Here is a 19,510-nt window from a genome sequence, read left to right as displayed (position 1 = left end):
CTCTCGGGACGATTTGAGCCAGTCATTATGAGATTCTTGCCTTTTTTGAGTATTTGATTTCCTTTTGTAATTTCATGTCGATGGGCCTCCTTCACCAAATGCAGCTGTCCACAAAGCGAGCCTGGCCATTCTATGGCCGCAGCCGTGGCCAAGTGCTTCTTCGAGCGTCTCTGCTCCACTTTTGCTCCCCCATAACCTAGTAGCGTAGCATTGAAATAGCCACAATTAACAGCTAGAGCTGAACAGTGTCTCTGCCGAAAAGCCTGGCCAATTACAGTTCCTCCGCTATCACAATGTGACTGTTCTCGCAGCCTCTGCACTACAACGATGGAGAGAGCAAGCACAAGCGAGAATACTGGTCAGCAGCAATCCTTCCTCGCTCTAAACTGCAGGGGCATTCCATGTTAGTTGCAGTATTTTGAACATTGCATACGATTCAAGGCGGCTGTAATGTTAGTGCGCAAAAGCCCTACACCATCCATTCGCTCTTAACACCGAGCACCAGTTGGCGGAATAATGGGTGTGCCCTCCAAGAAAATTCTGGATCAACAAGGGTTGCATTCCCCTTCTCACCTCGCATGAATATGACTTGTGATAGCTTTCTTTCCTCCTGCTTGCATGCATGCGGTTGGCTGTGGCAGAATTGACCGAGTAGACAAGTATCCTCTTCCAGGTACGTATTGGTTTGAGCAGTCGAGTTGCTCCTTTGGGATAACATGCAGGGCGGTTTCGGGCTTTCGGCTATACAGCTGCAAGCCGGAGGAGAGGAGGACGGGGCGCCTGTGGACTCAGACGTTACGCGAGTCGGGTGCCTCACTAGGATATGCAGACAGATAGTAGTATTTATGCATACTGTATCGGTTGTAAAACTGACTCGTAGTAATCAAGGCCAACAATTGCTCACAGTCGCAGACGCGTTACTCTTCAGATAGGCAGAGCTTAAATCGAGCTGTCAAACACCCAACGCCTTTCTTTAGGCTCATACCCACTCCCCGAGTAGTCTCGTCGGTAGGGCGATTCTTGGCGCCTTCGCGGGACGCCTCCCGTCAGCACTTTCAGCGCGTCCATCAGCAGCCTAATGTCAACTCCATAACGGGTATCGGCATATCGCTTGGTGCTTTTCTAGGCGTCACGATTGTACCTAGTGTTAGCACCTTCTAGACTATGGGTAGTTCCGTGATAGGTTTCGTTAGCCGGAGATCTACTCCGTGGAAGCCCGAGGGAAGAACCTTGGTGATGGGCAGACGGCGGCGGATAGCTCGCCTCGAAGCTGCTAGTAATCATAGGCAGTGCTGCTAGCTAGCTTGGAATGCCACCATCGTACTTGTAGAAATCTGACCAATCCCTTTTGTTGTCTTCATGTTTCGTTGTCTTGGTCTTGATAAAGCCGCTGACAGCAAACGACTACGAGCTGCCTGGCACAAGTTCAAGGGCATGCTTTGAAGGTTTGCTGCCTTTCGCCTCACCCCCTTTTTTTCCTCATCTCATCTCTTGGGAACTCGTGCCTCGCACACTCCTTCTTTCTCTTTCTCTCGACAATTCTGGCCTCGTGTGATTTTGCTCAATCATACCATGACTCGAGCCCCTTTACTCTTGTTTGCTCCCAGCAGGAATGGCTAATTGGACTGGCAAACAATCGGCAAACTTACCCCGCGTCTCTCTCTCTAATCTTGTCCTCGTTTTTTCTTCGCTATCTCTCTCTCTTTCATAATTTGGGGGGACCCCAGCCAGGTCCAGGCTTTTATGCTGATCTGGACGAAAGCTTCCAATCCTTGCGCACGGCCTGAGCGTCAACTGTTTCTCTTTTCCGCCATTTCGCAGGACACCAACCCCGGCAGATTTTCTCCTCAATTCAATCAAGGACACTTTTTTTTTTTTTTACCGCCAGTGTGTAGCATTTTATCTTTTCAAAGCAAGCGATATTGAAAAGCTGCCTCTGATATTAGCTTTTTCTTCCTTGTTCATATTTTCTAGCATGTCTTGACTCCGTTTCGTCCGCTTTTTACCGATTTCATCTATTTTAATTTTCCCTTTTGAGGCTCAACTGTTGTTTTGTAATACGAAATCTGCAGCCACAAAGGGCTTACCAAACAGATTGACTGCATGGAAGAGCCGGTGAACAATTTGGACACTTCATTCTGCCATTTTGCCCGCGACTCGTCATGCCACGCAGAGTCAGGAAGACGCCGTGGAGTCGCACAGGATGCAGCACTTGCAAGCGCAGAAGAAAGAAATGTGAGTTTTACGCCCATTTGTTTTAGTTCCATCGCCGAGCTCCAGTCCTAGATCCAGGCTCCAGGCTCCCACGCTCTAATTCCGAGCGAGCGGGCCTCTCTGGGAAAGATCTCGACGGCCCTGACGGGATCTTGTGGGTGCGTGTATCAGACACCTGAAAGAGACGGAGAGACGTGGAGAGAGACATGGGGAGACAAGCAAGAGACAAGAGATGAGATAGCTGACTTGACCTTTTCAAACTTTGCAGGTGATGGCCAGAAACCAAAGTAAGTTGCCATGCTGCGTCGGAGAAGTTGTCAACTGCCGTAGAAAGATTCTAGCCCCGACGTTGCCGCCCCTACTACGATGATTCTTACGGTTTTGGGCATTTATAAATAGCTCTTCTTTTTTAGCAAGGAAATCCACTAACGGCATGGCCTTTCTAGATGTCAGACATGTCTCCGGCTGGGCCTTGAGTGCGTGCAGTTCGACATCTTCTGTCCCATCAACGTCGTCACGCCGACACGCGATTCTCGGCCGACCAGAGCGGTGACAGACGGCGAGGACCAGGACGAAGCGAGCCACTCAAGCCCATCCTCGTCGGGTTCGGCTGATGACGCCGGTGGCTCCAGCGATGCGGCGGAGTCGTCGCCATCACCGTCGTCGTCTGCGGCGTTGATCCCGGCAACGACAACAGCGGCAGCTTGGAGACACAGGAGACACTCTGAGCTGATGCTGTTGGACTCCTCCCCGCTGTCATCGTCATCGTCATCGTCGTCATCACCGCCGTTGTACGGCCAACAGCAGATCGTCTTCCGCACTCGCGGCAGCGCATCGGCCATGCGGCACGGGCCGTCGATGGCAGGGCCAGTGCCATCACTGTCTGCGTTTTCTTACCTTTCTACGAATCAATACTTTTTCCTGCAATACTACCTGGAGCGGCTGAGTAATGTGCTAGTAAATGCCAACAGCGATTCTAACCCACTCAAATCGCTCATCTTGCCGCGCATCGCCTCGTCGAATCTACTGCTGGACGCCATCTGCGCCACGGCGTCGCTGCACCGGTCCAGCGCCTCTGATGCGGATCCGTTGGCGTATTCGGACGCAACGCGGTACTACGTTCGTGTGTTGTCTGCGGTGCGCGATTTGATTCCCCAAGTGACGAATTCGACCTCAAAGTCGCCAAAATCGGGCAGCAGGGGGGGCATGATGATGATATCCGATGGTGAATCAAGTCCGGGCAGCAGCAAAGGCAGTAGGAGCAGTAAGAATAGCGACAAGAACAGCAAGGCCAAGAAGAAAACGGCAGCGGGTGTCGAGGACGTCGAAATGGCTGAGATGGCCATCCTGGCGTCCATCTTCCTCTGCAAGTACGAGATTATCAAGGACGGCGTGGAGAGCTGGCGCCTCCATCTGAAAGGCATCGAATCTTTATGCCGGTCACTGAGTCCCGAGCAGACGGCTTCCATGGCCAACACGCTGGCCTATGTCCGTAGTTTGTATGTTGCCAACTCTGATGACGATGAATATGAATAGGGCTAATCGGGATTTGTAGCATGTCGTATCATAAAAACATTGCGCGCATCACCGAATATGCGCCGCATTCAACAGGAGAGGAGTTTGAGCATGAGCCATTCGAACTGGGCAAGCTATTCCCCGTAGACCCGTACATGGGATTCTCCCAGAGTCTCATCATCCTGCTGGGCCGGGTCAGCAACCTGCTCGTTATTAACACGAGAGACGGGCCACACGAGCTAAGGCTAGAAATAGAGACAATGTATGTGAAGAACCAGAGCCTCTCACTGTTCTCCTCAAACTCCCTCATATAGATGACGTGGCTGACTCTCCATGTTCAATAGATTGAGCCTGCTTGCCAGGAGAAGCTGGGACGCAGACCGCTTCGCCATCCCTGAAGGCATGGGCATGTCGACGATTGAAAACTCAACCACCATTGCTGAGGCATACTACTGTGCCATCATTGCCTGTATTCATGCCGTGCTCGAAGTTGTAGCCGAGAGAGAGGCTGCAGCCGCCATCTCACCCATGGCCATGGCTGAGGAACAATTTCAGTTTGGGTCTCCTCCATTACAGCCTTCATCACAGACCTTTATCGACTGGGCATCCCTACATGCCCTCCTTCCTATAGCTAAAGCCGATGCTCTAACGGAATGTCTTGCCGGCATAGCACGGGTACCGCTTGGAGCCCCGGAGGAGGCCGGCCTTTTGCCGCTACTCTTCATCGTGGCGTGCGAGACGACTCGAGAGGATCAGGCCCATGAGGCTCTGCTCAGGGTCGAAGCTCTAGGGAGCCACATTGGATTAGGAAACGTTAGATGTGCGAGTGAGTTGCTGAAACAGGTGTGGTTAAGGCGGTCGACGCAGCGAGACTTTCATGATTGGCGAGGACTGTTGGCGCAGCTGCAGTGGGATCTAATCATTACCTGAAGAACCCTCTAAGCTACATAGAGGTGGTTTCTGTGAAGTGGCCCCTTCATCATCATTATCCTCATCTTCACCACTATCTCGTTGTTCACGATTGGCACAGGAGAGAGAGAGAGAGATGAATAGAGAAGAGACATGGCGCATTTTTGATCTAAAATGATGTCTTTCGTTGCTCGTCTTTTGCTTGCTCGATAATTTCGTTTCGGCTTTCTTAGCTCGTTTCTGCTCGGTCTGGCGTGCTCTTTGTCCGCTATCGGTTCATCTTATTCGTTCTGGAGCTGTTCTAGAGCTCCATGCTTAATCGGTTTGTGGTATCTGCATAGTATCTCATGGGGCGCACGCGAAATGGAGGATATGGCGTTATTGTCGTAGCTGTAGAGATAGCTGCAAAACAATGAAGAAAATTACCAAAATCGGTAATTCCCTGAGAATTCCATCATTGGAGAGAGCAACAAAAAATGGGGTCCTTGAGCTTTCTTTTAGCTTTTATTAGTTCATTGGAGTTTGGTCCACAGAATTGATAATGGAGAACGGTTAGTGCTGTCTCCCACGTGTTTCATTGTGAGAAAAAGTAGCCCCATTTTGCTTCTTTGATGGCTTCAAGAAGTTGTAGAAGTGTAAAGACGGACCAAGCCAGCAGCAATAAAGAAGGACAAAATAAATACATAGAAGAGCAATGCTGTAAAGGCGATTAATAAGTAAAAAAAAAATAAAGAGAGAGAGGGAAACCCCCACAGCGGGATCTTTCTTTAGTGCGCGTATCTTTGGCCCAAACGGGTCATGGAAAAGGATGGCGGAGTGCGGCACAGGATAGCTCTTTTTGGGAAAGCAAACCTCCGCATTTCTTTTTGCTGTTGGGTTTCTTATGGGTAAATGGACAATCATTGTGGCTTCTGGTGTGTTGTTTCCGGTTTGGGAAGCTCAGGCGTAACTTGTACCTTAGCTGGCGAAGATATGACGGGTGATCTGATACCAGCAGCAGGATATACTTTTCACACTGTGATACAAGTTAGTGCCAAGACTACGGACCGTATAGGACGAGCAATGGAGCAATGCCACGACGAACTCCCTGCGTGTCACAACCGCCGGTACGAGGCTTTGGACTGTGGCAGATAAGAGCATGGCTGGTATAAGATGGCGGCCAGCCCCCTTCTCGATCCATCGAGCCCTGGGCACCTGTCACCTTCGGAGTGTTTCTGACTAGTCATCTTGGATCTCGGCTTCGTTACAGACCTGGGGCGGCATATGAGACATCCTTGCTCAATAATACCTAAACGTTCTTGTGTTAGCACAGGGGGGTATACTACTAGGTTTTCATAACAACAACTCATACTCCGTTGTTCATACATCATACTGAGGGGTAGAGGGAAAGAAAGAAGAAAAGAGAACAATACCTCTAGAGTTCTCCGCCACAATGTCTCACAATCATCCCTTCGACCCTATTCGTCCCGACGAAATCTCTCTCGCCACAACCATCCTCAAAGCCTCTCTCCCAGGCGTCAACCTTCGCTTCAAGGTCATCGACGTCAAGGAGCCCATCAAGAAGGATGTCATCCCCTATATTGAGGCTGAGCGGACAGGCCAACCGCTCCCCCGCCACCTCCACGCCTGCTATACAGCTACTTACACCGACTGGACACCCATGCGTTCCTCAAGGCCGTCATCAACGTAGACACCAAGGCCGTCATTTCCCTCAAGGAGCTGCCGAGCCATATCCAGGGCCCTGTCGATATCGATGAGATGATTGGTCTGGAGACGGTCTGCCTGCAGCACCCCAGAGTCATCGAGGAGATCGCCAAGCTGCAACTGCCGGAGGGCGTCACCGTCTGTACAGACCCCTGGATCTACGGCACCGACGATGAGAAGGAGAACCGCCGCCTAGTGCAGTTCTACATGTTCATCGTTCCCGTGAACCATCCACAGTCGAACCATTACTCGCTGCCGTGTGCTTTTTCTCCTGTTCTGGATGCCAACACCAGCGAACTCGTCCGTATTGACTACCTGCCCACAGGTGGCGATCACAGCACCACTGAGACACAGCCGTGGAAGCCGGTCAAGGCTGTCGAGTACGCTCACGACCTCATTGAGACTCCACCGAGACAGGATCTCAAGCCATTGATTGTGCAGCAGCCCGAGGGCCCATCTTTCTCTCTGGAAGGCCACCTTGTGCAGTGGCAGAAATGGCGGTTCCGCGTCGGCTTCAACTACCGTGAAGGCTTGGTGCTGTACAACCTCGCCTTTGACGGCCGCAATGTCTTTTACCGTCTGTCACTGTCCGAGATGACGGTGCCCTACGGTGATCCACGACGGCCCTTCCACCGTAAGCAGGCCTTTGACGTGGGAGACGTTGGACTGGGCATCACCTGCAACCAGCTCAGCCTGGGCTGTGATTGTCTCGGCCACATCAAGTACTTTGACGGCTTCCGCATCAACTCCCAAGGCCGGCCCGTGCATCTTCAAAACGTCATCTGCCTCCACGAGCAAGATGCGGGCATCCTGCACAAGCACACAAACTACCGTAACGGTGAGGCCACAGTTGTGCGAAACCGCCAGTTGGTGGTGCAAATGATCTGTACCGTGTCCAACTACGAGTACATTTTTGCCTGGGTGCTGGACCAGGCGGGCGGCATCGAGTTCGAGATTCGTGCCACGGGCATCTTGTCGACCATCCCCATTGACGACAACGAGGGCCTGAAGCTGCCATTCTCGACGCCCGTGGGCCCTGGCGTCTCGGCACCGTATCATCAGCACATCTTCAACTTGCGAGTCGACCCGGCTATTGATGGCTTCAACAACACGGTTGTATACGAGGACAGCGTGCCCCTGGTGCCCGAGGAACACGGCATAGATGACCCTTACGGCGTTGGATACGTGGCCAAAACAACGGTTCTCGACCGCGCAGGCTTTGCCGATAACAATGTTGAGCTTGGCCGAGTCTTCAAGATCCGCAACGACAGCGTCATCAACGCCATCAGCCACAAGCCCGTCGCCTACAAGGTGCAGACGGTGGCCAGCCAGCGCATGATTATGTCGTCTCGCTCATTCAACGCCCGTCGAGCGCGCTTCCACGAGCATCCCGTCTGGGTTACCCGCTACCAAGACGACGAGCTCTATGCCGCTGGCGAGTTCACCAACCAGAGCCGTGAGAGCACTGGCGTGGATAAGTGGGCGGCGCGAGGCGACAACATTCAGAACCAAGACGTGGTGTTTTGGCACACATTTGCGCTGACGCACAACCCGAGGCCCGAGGACTTTCCTGTGATGCCCGTCGAGAGACTCAGCGTGCACTTTAAGCCAAATGGATTCCACGAGAAGAATCCGGCCTTGGATGTGCCCAGCTCGCAGCAGGCAGTGAATAAGTCGACGTTGGTGGAGGAGGTGGCGAAAGCAGTGTGCTGTGCTGAATCAAGGAGCGGGTTGTAAGTACCTAGACATGAGAAGAGTGTTTGACATTGATGGAATAACAAAGGGGTGAATGAAAGAAAAGAGAGGCGAATCAGAAAGGAGATGAAGAAATATAGAGAAGGAGAAAGCAGAGAGAGGTGGCGCCGGAGAGGATAAATTAAGAAAGGCAAGAGAGAAGGACAGATTATAGAGGAGAGGAGAGGAGAAGATAAGGAGAGGATAAGGAGAGCGACGTCTGGGATATTGGAATTGAAGATGTGATATCATGATGATACATGGTGGTCGAAAATCATGGCAACTGCCATATCAGTCAGTGCCTTCTTGTTCTTGAGAAAAGCACTTGGTACCATGTAGAAGAGAAAGAACAAATATTACTAGCATTTGATTTGACGAATTTAAAAAGAGAAAGAGAGACAGAAGAATCAGTGAAATGAGAACAAATACAAGGCTCTAGATGATCATCACATGCTAATATAAAATCGATTACTGTTATAGCCCCACTTATATAAAGATGAAGAAACGAGTATGGATCGTGGCCAAAGAGTAATAGCACATGGTATTTCTGCTAAATCCTGCTGGTAGGTAGAGACAGGTTATCCTCCAGCGAATACCTATATCAATCAAATATCCACCTCCACATTCCCATTCAGAGAAGCCATAGCAATACGGCAGTGCCCCCTTTACTTGGCAAGCAAAGCCTTCTCAATCACCCGCGAAGCCTGCAGCACCATCCTCTCGTGATACCGCTTCCCAACAACCTGGATTCCAATCGGCAATCCCTCGGCGTCCTCTGCGCTGTAAATCTCCCAGTAGTGCTTCTCCAAGTCGTTCTTGGGCTTGTACTCGCTCCTGAGCTCCGCGGCACTCGCTCCCCCCACAAGCTTAGCCGCGGGCATCGCCACGGCTGGGTACTGCAGCAGGTTCCAGATGGCCGTATAGCCCCAGTATCGTGTAGCGCCGTGAGGGCCGGCCACGCTCGGGTATATCGGCGCCAGGACGACATCGACATCGAACTGGTTCCAGTGGTCGCTGTAGGCCTGGCGATAGGCATCGCGCGCTTCCTTGAGGCCCTCGGGCGACGAGGCCACCGAAGCCCGGCCCTTTTGGCACTCTTTGATGATCCATTCCGTCAGTGGCAGCACGGCCTCGCCTCCCTTTTCGCAGATGGCGCGAATGTTGGCACCGCCATCTTCAAAGTAGTTTGCGGCGATGATGTCCCATCCCCTGGCGTGGTCCATGGGCGAAAACGACACGACCTGGACGTCGATGGCTTGCCGCAGCTTGTCGGCGACTTTTTGCAGGACTGCTCGCACAGGGGGCAGAGGTGACACCACGCCGTCGTCGACCAGGAGACCAACCTTGAGCGGGCGAGTCTCGTCCAGTTGACGACCCATAGAGGCCGAGAAGATGTTGCCGGGGATGAGGGAGACATCTTCGATCCAGGGGAGGGTGGACGAGTAGGCCTTGCAGAAGAGCTCGATATCACGAAGAGAGCGAGCAAAGGGGCCCAGAGTGCCCGCGATGGAATCGTGGCCAGGTGTAGGGACGACGACGCCAATACCGCTGAAGCGACCAGGGGTGGGAACAAAGCCGTAGAGCTAGGATTTGTCTTGTTAGCAGATTGTACTATATCCTCATGGTAGTCGATGGCTTCTCTTCTTAAAACTTACGCCATTAAAGGCTGCTGGTACGCGAATCGACCCTCCAATGTCACCTCCAATTCCAAGCACCGACGCATTCATGCCCATCAGCGCCGCCTCTCCTCCCGTGCTTCCTCCCGCTGTCAACTGACGATTCCTGGGATTCACCGTCGTGCCATAGATGTTGTTAGACGTCTCTAGGTGCATGCCGGCCTGTGGCTGATTTGTGCGCGCAAAGACAACTGCGCCCAGCTTGCGAAAGGTCTTGACAATAGCGGCATCGTCTTTGCTCGTGTTGTTGATCCAGGTGACGAAGCCCGCATTTGTCAGGTGTGATTTCACGCCGATTTGGTTCTTGAGGGAGAGGGGGATGCCGTGGAGGGGGCCCATGAGGCGTCCGGTCATGGCGAGATGCTGGTCACAGGCTTCGGCGTCGTAGATGGCTTCGGGGAGGAGTTCAGTGAGGCAATTTGTCTTGTTTGTTTGAAACTCAGGTTAGCCCTTATTTGGTCTGTCACCAGGGGAGAAAGAGAAGGGTGGAGAGGAAGAAAGGTGATGTGATATAGTGAGAGAATTCGGCAGCAAAAGTCAAGACTCACGCATTGTTGCGCAATCGTTGCTCTCTTCCGAAAAGCTGACAACAGCTCCACCGCAGTGACCTTCTTCGCCGCCAGCATCTCCAGCAGCGCCGTGGCATCGTAGTCTTCCGTTAGCTGCAGCTCGGCGTCCGTCATCAAGTCGCTGGACCGCGGCACAGACGTGACATCTTGCGGCAGCGATGTGATTTGCGAGAGCGAAAACAGCACGCTCTTCTCGAGAGAGCCATCGCGCAGCGAGATAGCGAGGCGGATGTTGTCCTGAGATTCAGCCATGGCGAGGCTGACAGAAAACGACAATGTTAGGTTAGCATTACGGCTGGTTCTAACAACTAAACAAGGAAACGAGGGGGGAACGAGAAAAGAAAAGAGAAAAAGAAAAAGAAAAAAACGTACCTTGCATGCATCTGCTAGCAACTGCAATGTTATGCTGCTGTCAGTCGCCCCTCAGCTCTTCTGCTCCTGATAAACGATAGTATCATCATCACCACCGTCTCCATCCCACTTCACCCCTCAATCTCCAAAAGCGGTAGGAAACAGCTACCTAATGAAAGTGGATCGATGCCCAACATGCATATACCAGAAACACCTTACAGGGTATTAGTGAAGAAAAGTAGCAATCGCATATCGAATATGTTATGGGGAAACTTGCCTCAATCCCCTAGCACGTATGTTACCTCGTTGGGCATAGATCATCCTGCCGGTACTTCAAGCCGGTGGCCTAGCTGGGGCTCTATTTAATTTCGTGTTTGTTTTCTCTCTTTTATCAGCTGCTCTTGGCACCCATATCCTAAACTCCTCTAAGACTAGAAACGAGTCTTTGATCACGGAACGGCTCGTGAAAGGCTCTTCTCGCGCGTGCGGGGTAGGTGGATTTAAGTCGGAGGCTAGCTAGTCAGGGATCTGCTTGTTACTTCATGGGAGCTCGGTTGTTTTAACGGAGGAGCAGGAAAGGGAAATATGACCAAAAGAGAACTCATAAATGGCCTGATGTGACTGTTGCAGCGAAATGCTCGACAACGAAGCTAGGTCTGCGGTCCGGATGCGACGGGCCTTGCATCAACACCATCAGAAATATTAGTCTCTTGGTCATCGGCACTTCCACAGGCTGAAAAAGAAAAAAGAAAACATTATTCGTCTGCGGACAGATATCATTTCCAAAAAGTATGGGTAGCATCAAATGCTCGTCATCCTACAAGTTCTGCCTCAAAGCAAATAGCCAAAAAGTCTCATGTCCATCCAGTATCCAAAAGAAAAAAAACAACATTACTAGGTATAAGATAATATATATGTGTGTGTAATCATAAAAAGGACAACTGCTCCCAAAATCGCAGGCTTGCTACATACAACATAAAAAATAATAAACATAAAGGTAACACGCATCGCTCTACTCCTTTTGTGAACCTGCCGATTCGCTTGGGTCGATAGCTTTGTCGTGAACTTGCTCGTGAACTTGCTCGTGGTGCTCTTCGATGACTTCTTCAAACGCCTCGGGTATCACAACGCCTTCCTCTTGTCCGTATCGCGTGTTTGTCGTGTATAAGGAGATGGCGACCATGGTGAGACACAATCCCACAATCATCATGCCAAAGTACGCACCCGCCTCTCGGATAAACTGCACGCTATGGGTATCGATTCCAAACGCTGTTGCCGTGCCGAATGCCTGGAACCCCTTGAAATAACCACTGTAGCGTGCCAAAACGTGCGGCTCGTTGGAAAAGGTGCTGTAAGTCCAGTGATGGAAGTTTTGGAAAATGGGGTAGCAGGCTCCGAAGAAAATGTAGATAACGAAAGGTCCGGCAAACTTTGATGTCTCGGTCCAGTCAACTGCTCTGGGCGTCAGGTTGCGGTTGATGTCGTTGACGGAGAGGAATGAAACCATGGCGATCCAGGTTCCTCCAATGATGACAGCGACGAAAGCTCCGGCAACAAATGCTCGTTGTCGACGCGAGCCAAAAACTTTGGCATCACAGATCCACGCAATGGCGAGGGCTCCCAGAACTTGGAAGATCCAGTAGCAGAACTATCATTAATGTTAGAATCGACAAAGTAGGATAAAGATATAAGAGAAAGATATGTTGGACTTACGTTGGCAAGGGATCGTGTTCTGGCATTAAAGTACCACGCATTAAATGCTCCCGTCAACGACAGATACATCTCGCTGCTGTAGATGGACAGTGTGATGAGTGCCATCTTGGGCTCCAGCAAAGTCAGGCCAAGTGCCTTAAGCTCTTGATACCACGGAAGAGGGGTAAACGACGCGATGGGGCGACCGTCATTGCGTCGGATCTTTGACGGGTCCAACAGCAAACCAGCAATCAGGAGACCGGCGCATTCGAGGCAGATGAAGGTGGTGTAGACGGACGAGGGCACTCCAGAGACGGAGGTGTTGTTGACGGTGACACCCAGGACGATGGCTATGTGATAACATTTCCTGTCAGCAATCATTTACTTGAAAAGGTATACGGGGAGAGAGAAAAAACATACCAGCACCAACAATTGAGCCCGTGGCATTAAGAACCCAGGACGTTGCAATGTATTTTCCCTTTTCGGCCTCAGTAGGATAGCATGTGGTGATGTAGCCTACAGATGAGCAAATAGCATTAGTAAACTAGTCTCATAAATCTGTTTTATATGATTATTGACATACCTTGTGTAGACCAGAGAAGACCAGCAGAGAGGCCCAGCCAAGTGCCGCCAAACAGAACAAACCAGCTGCCTTGGCCCTTGTCAATCCACCTGTGCGGATCTCAATATTAGACTCCAAAAGCTCACTCTTCAACTCAGAATCTGGCTGACGGAGATGGACATACCATAGTGACCCTGCGTACATTGGGTATCCCGTAGCACCAATCATCAGTGCCCATCGCGGTCCAATCTTGTTGATGATGCTGCCGCCCAGAATACCCGACGCGCCGAACAAGCAGTACAGAATGACGTTTGCTTTGTTGACGATGCCGATCAGCTGTGGCTGCTTGCCTCCTGCGCCGAGGCCCGTGATGGCGAGATATGTGCCCGGATTGCAGAAAAGGACGAATCCCATAATGATGGTCTGGACGTATGGCCTAGAAAGAGAAGCAAAAGGCATGGAGAGTCAGCAGGATGCTTCCCGAGTGTCAGATATCGGAGAGTTGATTCAAACGCACGAATTGTATCGCCATGTGGACAGACGCTGGTGTTGCGGCTGCGCCTCTGCAACAGCAACCTCATCCTTTGCACCGCCCATGGTTGGTTGAAACGAAATGGACAGAGCCAATACAGGAGAGATTCAAGCTTCGATAGTGTTGATGCCAAATCAATTAACCCAATCCAAGCAGTGGAGAGATAAAGAAGATGGGGAAAAGGAAGAGGAGGCAATGGAGAGGAAGCTCAAATAAACCGGGCCAACCTGATGATAAATGATTCTGTTCACGCCCTTCGTTTCTCTCTTTCCAACACTTCGTATTAGGTAGACTATGCCCGCCTCTCTTCCAAGAACGCAAACCTCAGCGCAAGGCACCCAGGAAATACCTGCACAACTAAAGATGGAAAAGAAACCAGTCAGTTTTCGCCAATGGCGGCCGCGGGTTGATGCAAACTCACCCTCCCTGCCTGGCTCTTCTCCATCTTCCACTCACCTAGAAAGACATTAGCGTTGAACTCTTCTTGGGAGGGTCAAGCGTATCTTTATCCCTGAAAGGGGCGATGGGAAAAAAGAAGAAGCGAAGACGAACAGGGGTTGTCTTCTCATGCTTCTTCTGCCTGTCTGGTTTCTAGCGTGTGACTACTGACAGGGCGAAGAAAACGTGCTAAAGCTGCGCGGGCTGGCGGCAAGCTGCAGGTCTTCTTTTCGTGGGCGGCGGGGAATTACCGATTCGTGCAGTGGACCGACATGGATGGGTTTGGTTGCTCGGCATGTTGGTTGTTGGTTGTGCTCTTGAGACTATCGGCATGTCAAAAGAAGTCGAAATGCCGGCAAGTCAGGTGGATGACACTTGTAAGAACGTAGTCTAAGTGACAGTCTACTTACCGGGGACTTGGTTCTACCTTGTTTAGTAGCGCCTTAATACCGTTTGCCTGCTGATGCATCATCATCACTGTCGAGTTCTCAACCGCAAGGTATGTGCCTCATCTGCCAAATCCACCAAAACCATGCTGCGCTTTCTGCCTCTACCAAGGTGCAGTAGGATTTTTAGGTGCTACTAACGGCAAAGAAGCCAGGCTCTTGTTTCGCAGAAAAACGGACTGGCTGCAGGTACTCGAGATTGAATGCGACGCTATGCGCAAATCAAAGTATCGGTGACGACGCACTGTCCTGCTTCCCAGGGTCGCCAAAAGGGTGATTTCTTACAAACACGATGTTCCTAGCGCAGGCCATGGGGCGTTTCCAAGGATTTATGCTTGCCCAGTCGATGGCCGCATATTGGAGACCAATGCGAGAGTCCTGAACAGGCAAAAGCACAGACTCAGCTGGGACGTTGCAGCAGCTGAAGATGGAAAAGCAACAATAACCCTCGTTTATTTTTATTTTTTTTTGTTTTTTTTTTTTTGTCTCTGTCTGCTTCACCGTCTCTTTACTCAATATGACTGTTACCTCGCTTGGTGGCGTAAGTGGACGACTCGCATGATGGCTGGCAACGGCGCCTCATCAGCAGGCATCGCATGCTGGATCTCCTCGCAGAAGCCCTGTCGGAAATACAAACCGCTGCCCGCTCCTCCAGCCCGCCCGAGTCAGGGCGTGGGCAGCTGAGCCTGGAGCTGAGCATCGAGCGAGCCCGGCTATCACTTATCACATCTGTGCTGTCAACTGTCATTGTCAGCGTCTACTACTAGCATCAAACAAGCTTTAATACTCGCAGTGCTCTCTCTTGGTATAACAACCAAGAAGCCCTCGCTTAACTCGAAGTTCCCCTCGCGTCGGCTAACTTCTCTCATCGCTGCCGTCCCATGACCATCTTCCTACACCATGAGCACTCGGCATTTTGTTATCTCGTCAACTGTAGGCGAAAATCGCCCATCCAAAATGTCTCGCTAATCTGAAATTATCATCGCCATTGCGCAGATATATCTTAGCTCAAACGAATTGAGAAACAAACGGTACATCATCTTCGCCTGCTTGCCTTGATAGGCCTTCGTTTAGAGATACTGCTACTCGTGGCTTTTCTCTCGGGGAATGAATCAGCGATGCGTGCAACGGCCGAAATCACGCCTTCGCCTCATTGCGGAACTGCTCCGAGCTGGAGTGTTAACGCAACTTTCAACTCTGCTATTCTAGGTTCTGACCCTCAATCGCGTAGTTCCACTCACCATAATGTATTTTCACGCTCTTGTTTGGTCCATCGTAGTGGATTCATATCCAACACAAGACCCATTAAAGGGCTCAGGGTGTGCATAAACGTTCGCTGCTTGCCCAATAAGAAAATTTCTTGCCCCCATCCTCTTGGTTCTAAGGTCTATCAAGAGTCTTTTTCCGACCAGCAGGCCCGCCTTTGTCGATCTCAAGATTACTGGGAAGTAAGACAGTCTGTCGCTTTTATAGTCTGGTGGCCTCAAATACAGCTCTTCAAGGTAGCCAGTAACACTGTCGGGAGCTGATTATATAAATCGGCCTTCTATAATGTTTCAAACGACTCTATATGGCACATAATGTCAACGATATGACTGATTGTAACTGGGGCCGCTTGGCTGGCTTTTCATCATATCACTAGGTCGCCTGTCAATATTTTCACTCCCTACGTTTATGGTCGAGACGAATTTGGGATACCCAATAAACGTAATTCCACTCAAGAATGGCAATCCCTTGTCGTCGACTATATATTTGAAGCATTCCAAGGCACAATTCTACAATAAGTTACTTCGCCGCGTGGAATCATCACTTTCATTATATCCACCGTATCAAATGAAATACTTTATAATATTCAAGCCAACTTTGTATTATATAGCAAGCGCTGGTCTGCATTCAGATTTCAGCGTCGCAACGCTACCATACCTCGGTCTAAGAATGCTGGGGTTCCACCTTGATGTGATTCAAAACGAAGGGAGAAAAAAAGGATATATCTGGAACAGTTACATTCACAACTCGTAGAGTTGGGTAAAGGTATTTCCCGGAGACTGTATGGTTGTAGCAGGTATGCCACACCGGGGGTCCTTGCTTCATTACATCCACGCTATATTGCATGCGTCGCAGCCGATATCTGGCATCAAAATCGAATTTCTGGACCTTTGTGTGTGTAGGATATCCGTCAGAATGCACAACCTCCAGCGTTCTCCATTTTTCGCCATTCTCCGGCGTCGATCCATCTACCTCGCGGATCTGAATGTCCGACGATTGAAGATGGAACGGAAAGTTGAAATAGTTCCAATATGCATAGCCGATGAAATATATAAGATTATGGGCATCCCATTTGGATTCATAAGTATGTGAGTCGAATGCAGCCCTGGGGTTCTCTCGAACATCCAACGGATCTTGAGAACCAATCCTGGCGACTTCAGTGCGCTCGGTTGACCATGATCCGTAATAGGGCCCAAATTTCTCAATGGTGACTTTTTGGCTTTTTGTATCGACTAATATTTTGACATCATGAGGCCCAGGATGTCCCCTATTCGCCAACGCTGCTCCCGAGAACTCAAACTCTACGGCGAGAGACTGGATCGATTCCCAGTATTCTCGGCCGCCATGAGCGTCAATAACACTTTGTAGGAGATCACAACTAAGATATAATCAGCAGCCAATCCATTTGTGAAATACTTTTCTTAAGAAACGAAAGAGGGGCATTGTAGAAGTACCTATTAGAGGACATTGCGTGGAATGGTTGGTTGAGAAATAGATGCTACCATTGCTGCGCCACGAGCTATATCTGGGCTTCACGCAGCTATTTAATTGAACTGCTATCGACACTGGGAAATTGTTACGGAGCTAACTTGTGAAAGCGTCAAATAGATTGATCATCCTCAAGGGCTGTGTCTAAAGGATTCAGCGTTAATATATGTTGACAATTTCGCTGCATTTTAATATTACTGAACCTGGAGCACAACTATGTGCATAGGGGGCTATTGAGGACGAAGATCAGTAAACAGTCACAGTATGTGGATCGAGGCCAAAGAAAAACTTGGCATCACTATTAGAACGAATAGTCACCGAAGTCGGAAGAGATACTTAAATAGGCATTTTGTGTAGGATATCCGGGATGGATGGTCGGGGATTTTACTCGGTAGTTTGGAATCAATATACGTTCCTCATAACGGCGCAAATTTATTGGCCTAGGTATCTCTATTAGCAAAGGGTATTTAGCCAAGATCTAGCAAGATTTAAAATCACCTTACCGTATGGATTAGTAGACCGGGGAGTTGTCTAGGGATTTGAGATCCTGGTGACGATAGACTCGCATCAATTGCCGCTTGATTACTGACTCTCCTAGTCGTGAACCGCCTGATACATATATGGCGGCATTTCCTACCCATTTCCTACAGCATCGTCAAACACAATCCAACAAAATTGAAAACTCCCTTGATCAAATTCCCCTCAGAAACTGTCATTTGCATCCTTGTCTTCCTTCTCTCCATCTTTACAATGTCGACAGATAGAGGTCTCGAAATTTCAGCTGCCTTCCCGTATAAGAAGAAGAAGGTGCAAGTTTTAGGAAGCAAAATAGCCTATGTCGACGTCGGCACTTCTTCTTCCGAATTTGCTGTCGTCTTTTTACATGGCAACCCGACTTCTTCATATCTTTGGCGCAACGTCTTTCCACATGTAGCGAAGCAGGGCCGATGCATTATACCCGATCTCATCGGCTTCGGCGATTCTGACAAGATTCCTGGATTGGAATATAGAGTCCGCGACCACCAGCGCTATATCGATGCTTTCCTCGACGCTGTATTGCCAACAGAGCGCATTACTCTCGTCATCCACGACTCGGGGTCTGCTCTCGGTCTTGACTGGGCTAGCCGTCACGAAGATCGAACTACGGGTATCGCTTTTATGGAATGGATTCCGGCTCTTGGTGGTAGCTGGGACGCTCGGTCTCCTGAATTTAGAACGACCTTTCAAGACCTTCGCACTCCTGAGCTTGGTCGGAGGATGATAATCGAGGAGAACTTCTTTGTCGAAACTATTCTGCCTAGGGCTGTCTTTAGAGACTTGACAGAAGGGGAGATGACTGAGTATCGTCGACCATTTCTCATTCCTGCAGACCGTGAGCCTACTTGGAGATTCCCCAACGAGATCCCAATTGATGGACACCCCGAGGATGTATGGGAGAAGGCCCAAAGGTACACCAAGTGGCTTCTAGAATCAGACTTACCAAAACTATTTTTCTGGGTGAAACCAGGAGCCATCATCAGAGAAGAACATTTCAAGACATTGAGCGAGAAGATGAGGAATGTAAAGAATGTCTATCTCGGGCCTGGAAGCTATTTCGTGCAAGAAGACTATCCCCATAGCATTGGGCAAGAAGTTTCGGAGTGGATGGCAGAATTGAAGCTTTGATGTCAGCACATGCTCCATTAGAGATGATTAGATACGCAGGTAGGAATCGAACAACTTCTTCAGCATAACAACAGTCACCGAAGGCTGACCGCCTAATTTACTGCCGCCAGGTGCAATGACCGCAAGTCTCCAAAGTTTAGTAAACGCAAATAGTTTCTCCATGCAATGCGGCCACAATCTAATAGCACACTATCTGAAATGGTAATGATAAAGAAGTTCTTGTTTGTTGCAATTACTCGCTCATTTCAAATATTGAACTTTTAGCGAGATTTGCATGACCAACGCGCGGCTGTACATCGAAAGCCAGCATTAGAGAAATCCAGCGAGAACGATTTATTCGAAGAGAATGACCTATATTGCGCTTCCATCATGTCGAAAGCTGTGATTATTACAGTTGATAATGGAGACAAGTTTATTAACTCCCAAACTCGATGTTTCTCCAAAGGCTTCCCGGCATATAAATTAGCGACAGCCGCTCGGAGCTCCGATCCGATCAAAATCGCGAACTCCACTAAACTAACACTGCTATCTTACAACTAGCATCGAGACATCATAAGACGGGATCGGAACTGACAGCCCAACGGCAGAGAAATCCGGTCGAATCCAGGCCTAATTGATCAAAAAATTCTGGGGGGAAAGTATGAAAAGAATGGAATTAGGCTCTGCCACAATTACCGACTACACAACTCGACCCCTAGATTCCTAGGTCTGACGAAGAAATGTTTGTCTTCGTTAATGTCCTGCCCTGC

The 19,510-nt window shown here is 49.9% G+C and overlaps 8 protein-coding genes across 8 annotated transcripts; 4 read left to right on the top strand and 4 right to left on the bottom strand.

Annotated features, from left to right (window-relative positions):
- Window positions 1–1,352: 1,352 nt before the first annotated feature.
- TrAFT101_000362 (uncharacterized protein) lies at window positions 1,353–5,191 on the top strand. Its single transcript, XM_066125998.1, has 5 exons — window positions 1,353–2,235; window positions 2,483–2,501; window positions 2,661–3,713; window positions 3,770–3,991; window positions 4,074–5,191. Exons 1-5 carry the CDS (start codon window positions 2,163–2,165, stop codon window positions 4,657–4,659), a joined length of 1,953 nt encoding a protein of 650 aa, XP_065982095.1. The 5' UTR covers window positions 1,353–2,162; the 3' UTR covers window positions 4,660–5,191.
- Window positions 5,192–6,070: 879 nt separating this feature from the next.
- Window positions 6,071–6,328, top strand: TrAFT101_000361 (uncharacterized protein; the record flags this gene model as incomplete). The annotated part of the gene is made up of 1 exon (XM_066125997.1): window positions 6,071–6,328. The coding sequence occupies one exon, from the start codon at window positions 6,071–6,073 to the stop codon at window positions 6,326–6,328; it is 258 nt and encodes an 85-aa protein (XP_065982094.1).
- A 68-nt stretch (window positions 6,329–6,396) lies between these two features.
- Window positions 6,397–8,079, top strand: TrAFT101_000360 (uncharacterized protein; the record flags this gene model as incomplete). Its single annotated transcript, XM_024907396.2, has 1 exon — window positions 6,397–8,079. One exon carries the CDS (start codon window positions 6,397–6,399, stop codon window positions 8,077–8,079), a length of 1,683 nt encoding a protein of 560 aa, XP_024764566.2.
- A 430-nt stretch (window positions 8,080–8,509) lies between these two features.
- Window positions 8,510–10,658, bottom strand: TrAFT101_000359 (uncharacterized protein). Its single transcript, XM_024909347.2, has 3 exons — window positions 10,301–10,658; window positions 9,732–10,175; window positions 8,510–9,659 (listed from the first exon to the last, which is right to left on the bottom strand). The coding sequence occupies exons 1-3, from the start codon at window positions 10,571–10,573 to the stop codon at window positions 8,742–8,744; spliced, it is 1,635 nt and encodes a 544-aa protein (XP_024764565.1). The 5' UTR covers window positions 10,574–10,658; the 3' UTR covers window positions 8,510–8,741.
- Window positions 10,659–11,684: 1,026 nt separating this feature from the next.
- On the bottom strand, window positions 11,685–13,523 carry TrAFT101_000358 (uncharacterized protein; the record flags this gene model as incomplete). The annotated part of the gene is made up of 6 exons (XM_024902276.2): window positions 11,685–12,320; window positions 12,386–12,714; window positions 12,785–12,880; window positions 12,948–13,036; window positions 13,111–13,362; window positions 13,444–13,523. The coding sequence occupies 6 exons, from the start codon at window positions 13,521–13,523 to the stop codon at window positions 11,685–11,687; spliced, it is 1,482 nt and encodes a 493-aa protein (XP_024764564.1).
- Window positions 13,524–13,782: 259 nt separating this feature from the next.
- TrAFT101_000357 (uncharacterized protein) lies at window positions 13,783–14,902 on the bottom strand (the record flags this gene model as incomplete). The annotated part of the gene is made up of 7 exons (XM_066125996.1): window positions 13,783–13,815; window positions 13,880–13,909; window positions 14,011–14,038; window positions 14,148–14,219; window positions 14,307–14,353; window positions 14,484–14,553; window positions 14,871–14,902. 7 exons carry the CDS (start codon window positions 14,900–14,902, stop codon window positions 13,783–13,785), a joined length of 312 nt encoding a protein of 103 aa, XP_065982093.1.
- A 1,369-nt stretch (window positions 14,903–16,271) lies between these two features.
- TrAFT101_000356 (uncharacterized protein) lies at window positions 16,272–17,076 on the bottom strand (the record flags this gene model as incomplete). The annotated part of the gene is made up of 2 exons (XM_066125995.1): window positions 16,272–16,986; window positions 17,063–17,076. 2 exons carry the CDS (start codon window positions 17,074–17,076, stop codon window positions 16,272–16,274), a joined length of 729 nt encoding a protein of 242 aa, XP_065982092.1.
- A 770-nt stretch (window positions 17,077–17,846) lies between these two features.
- Window positions 17,847–18,761, top strand: TrAFT101_000355 (uncharacterized protein; the record flags this gene model as incomplete). Its single annotated transcript, XM_066125994.1, has 1 exon — window positions 17,847–18,761. The coding sequence occupies one exon, from the start codon at window positions 17,847–17,849 to the stop codon at window positions 18,759–18,761; it is 915 nt and encodes a 304-aa protein (XP_065982091.1).
- Window positions 18,762–19,510: the final 749 nt, after the last annotated feature.

Source organism: Trichoderma asperellum, chromosome 1, assembly GCF_020647865.1.
Source record: "Trichoderma asperellum chromosome 1, complete sequence".
NCBI lineage: Eukaryota > Fungi > Ascomycota > Sordariomycetes > Hypocreales > Hypocreaceae > Trichoderma > Trichoderma asperellum.
Note: the sequence above shows the minus strand (reverse complement) of the source record. Positions and strands in the feature narration are given on the sequence as shown.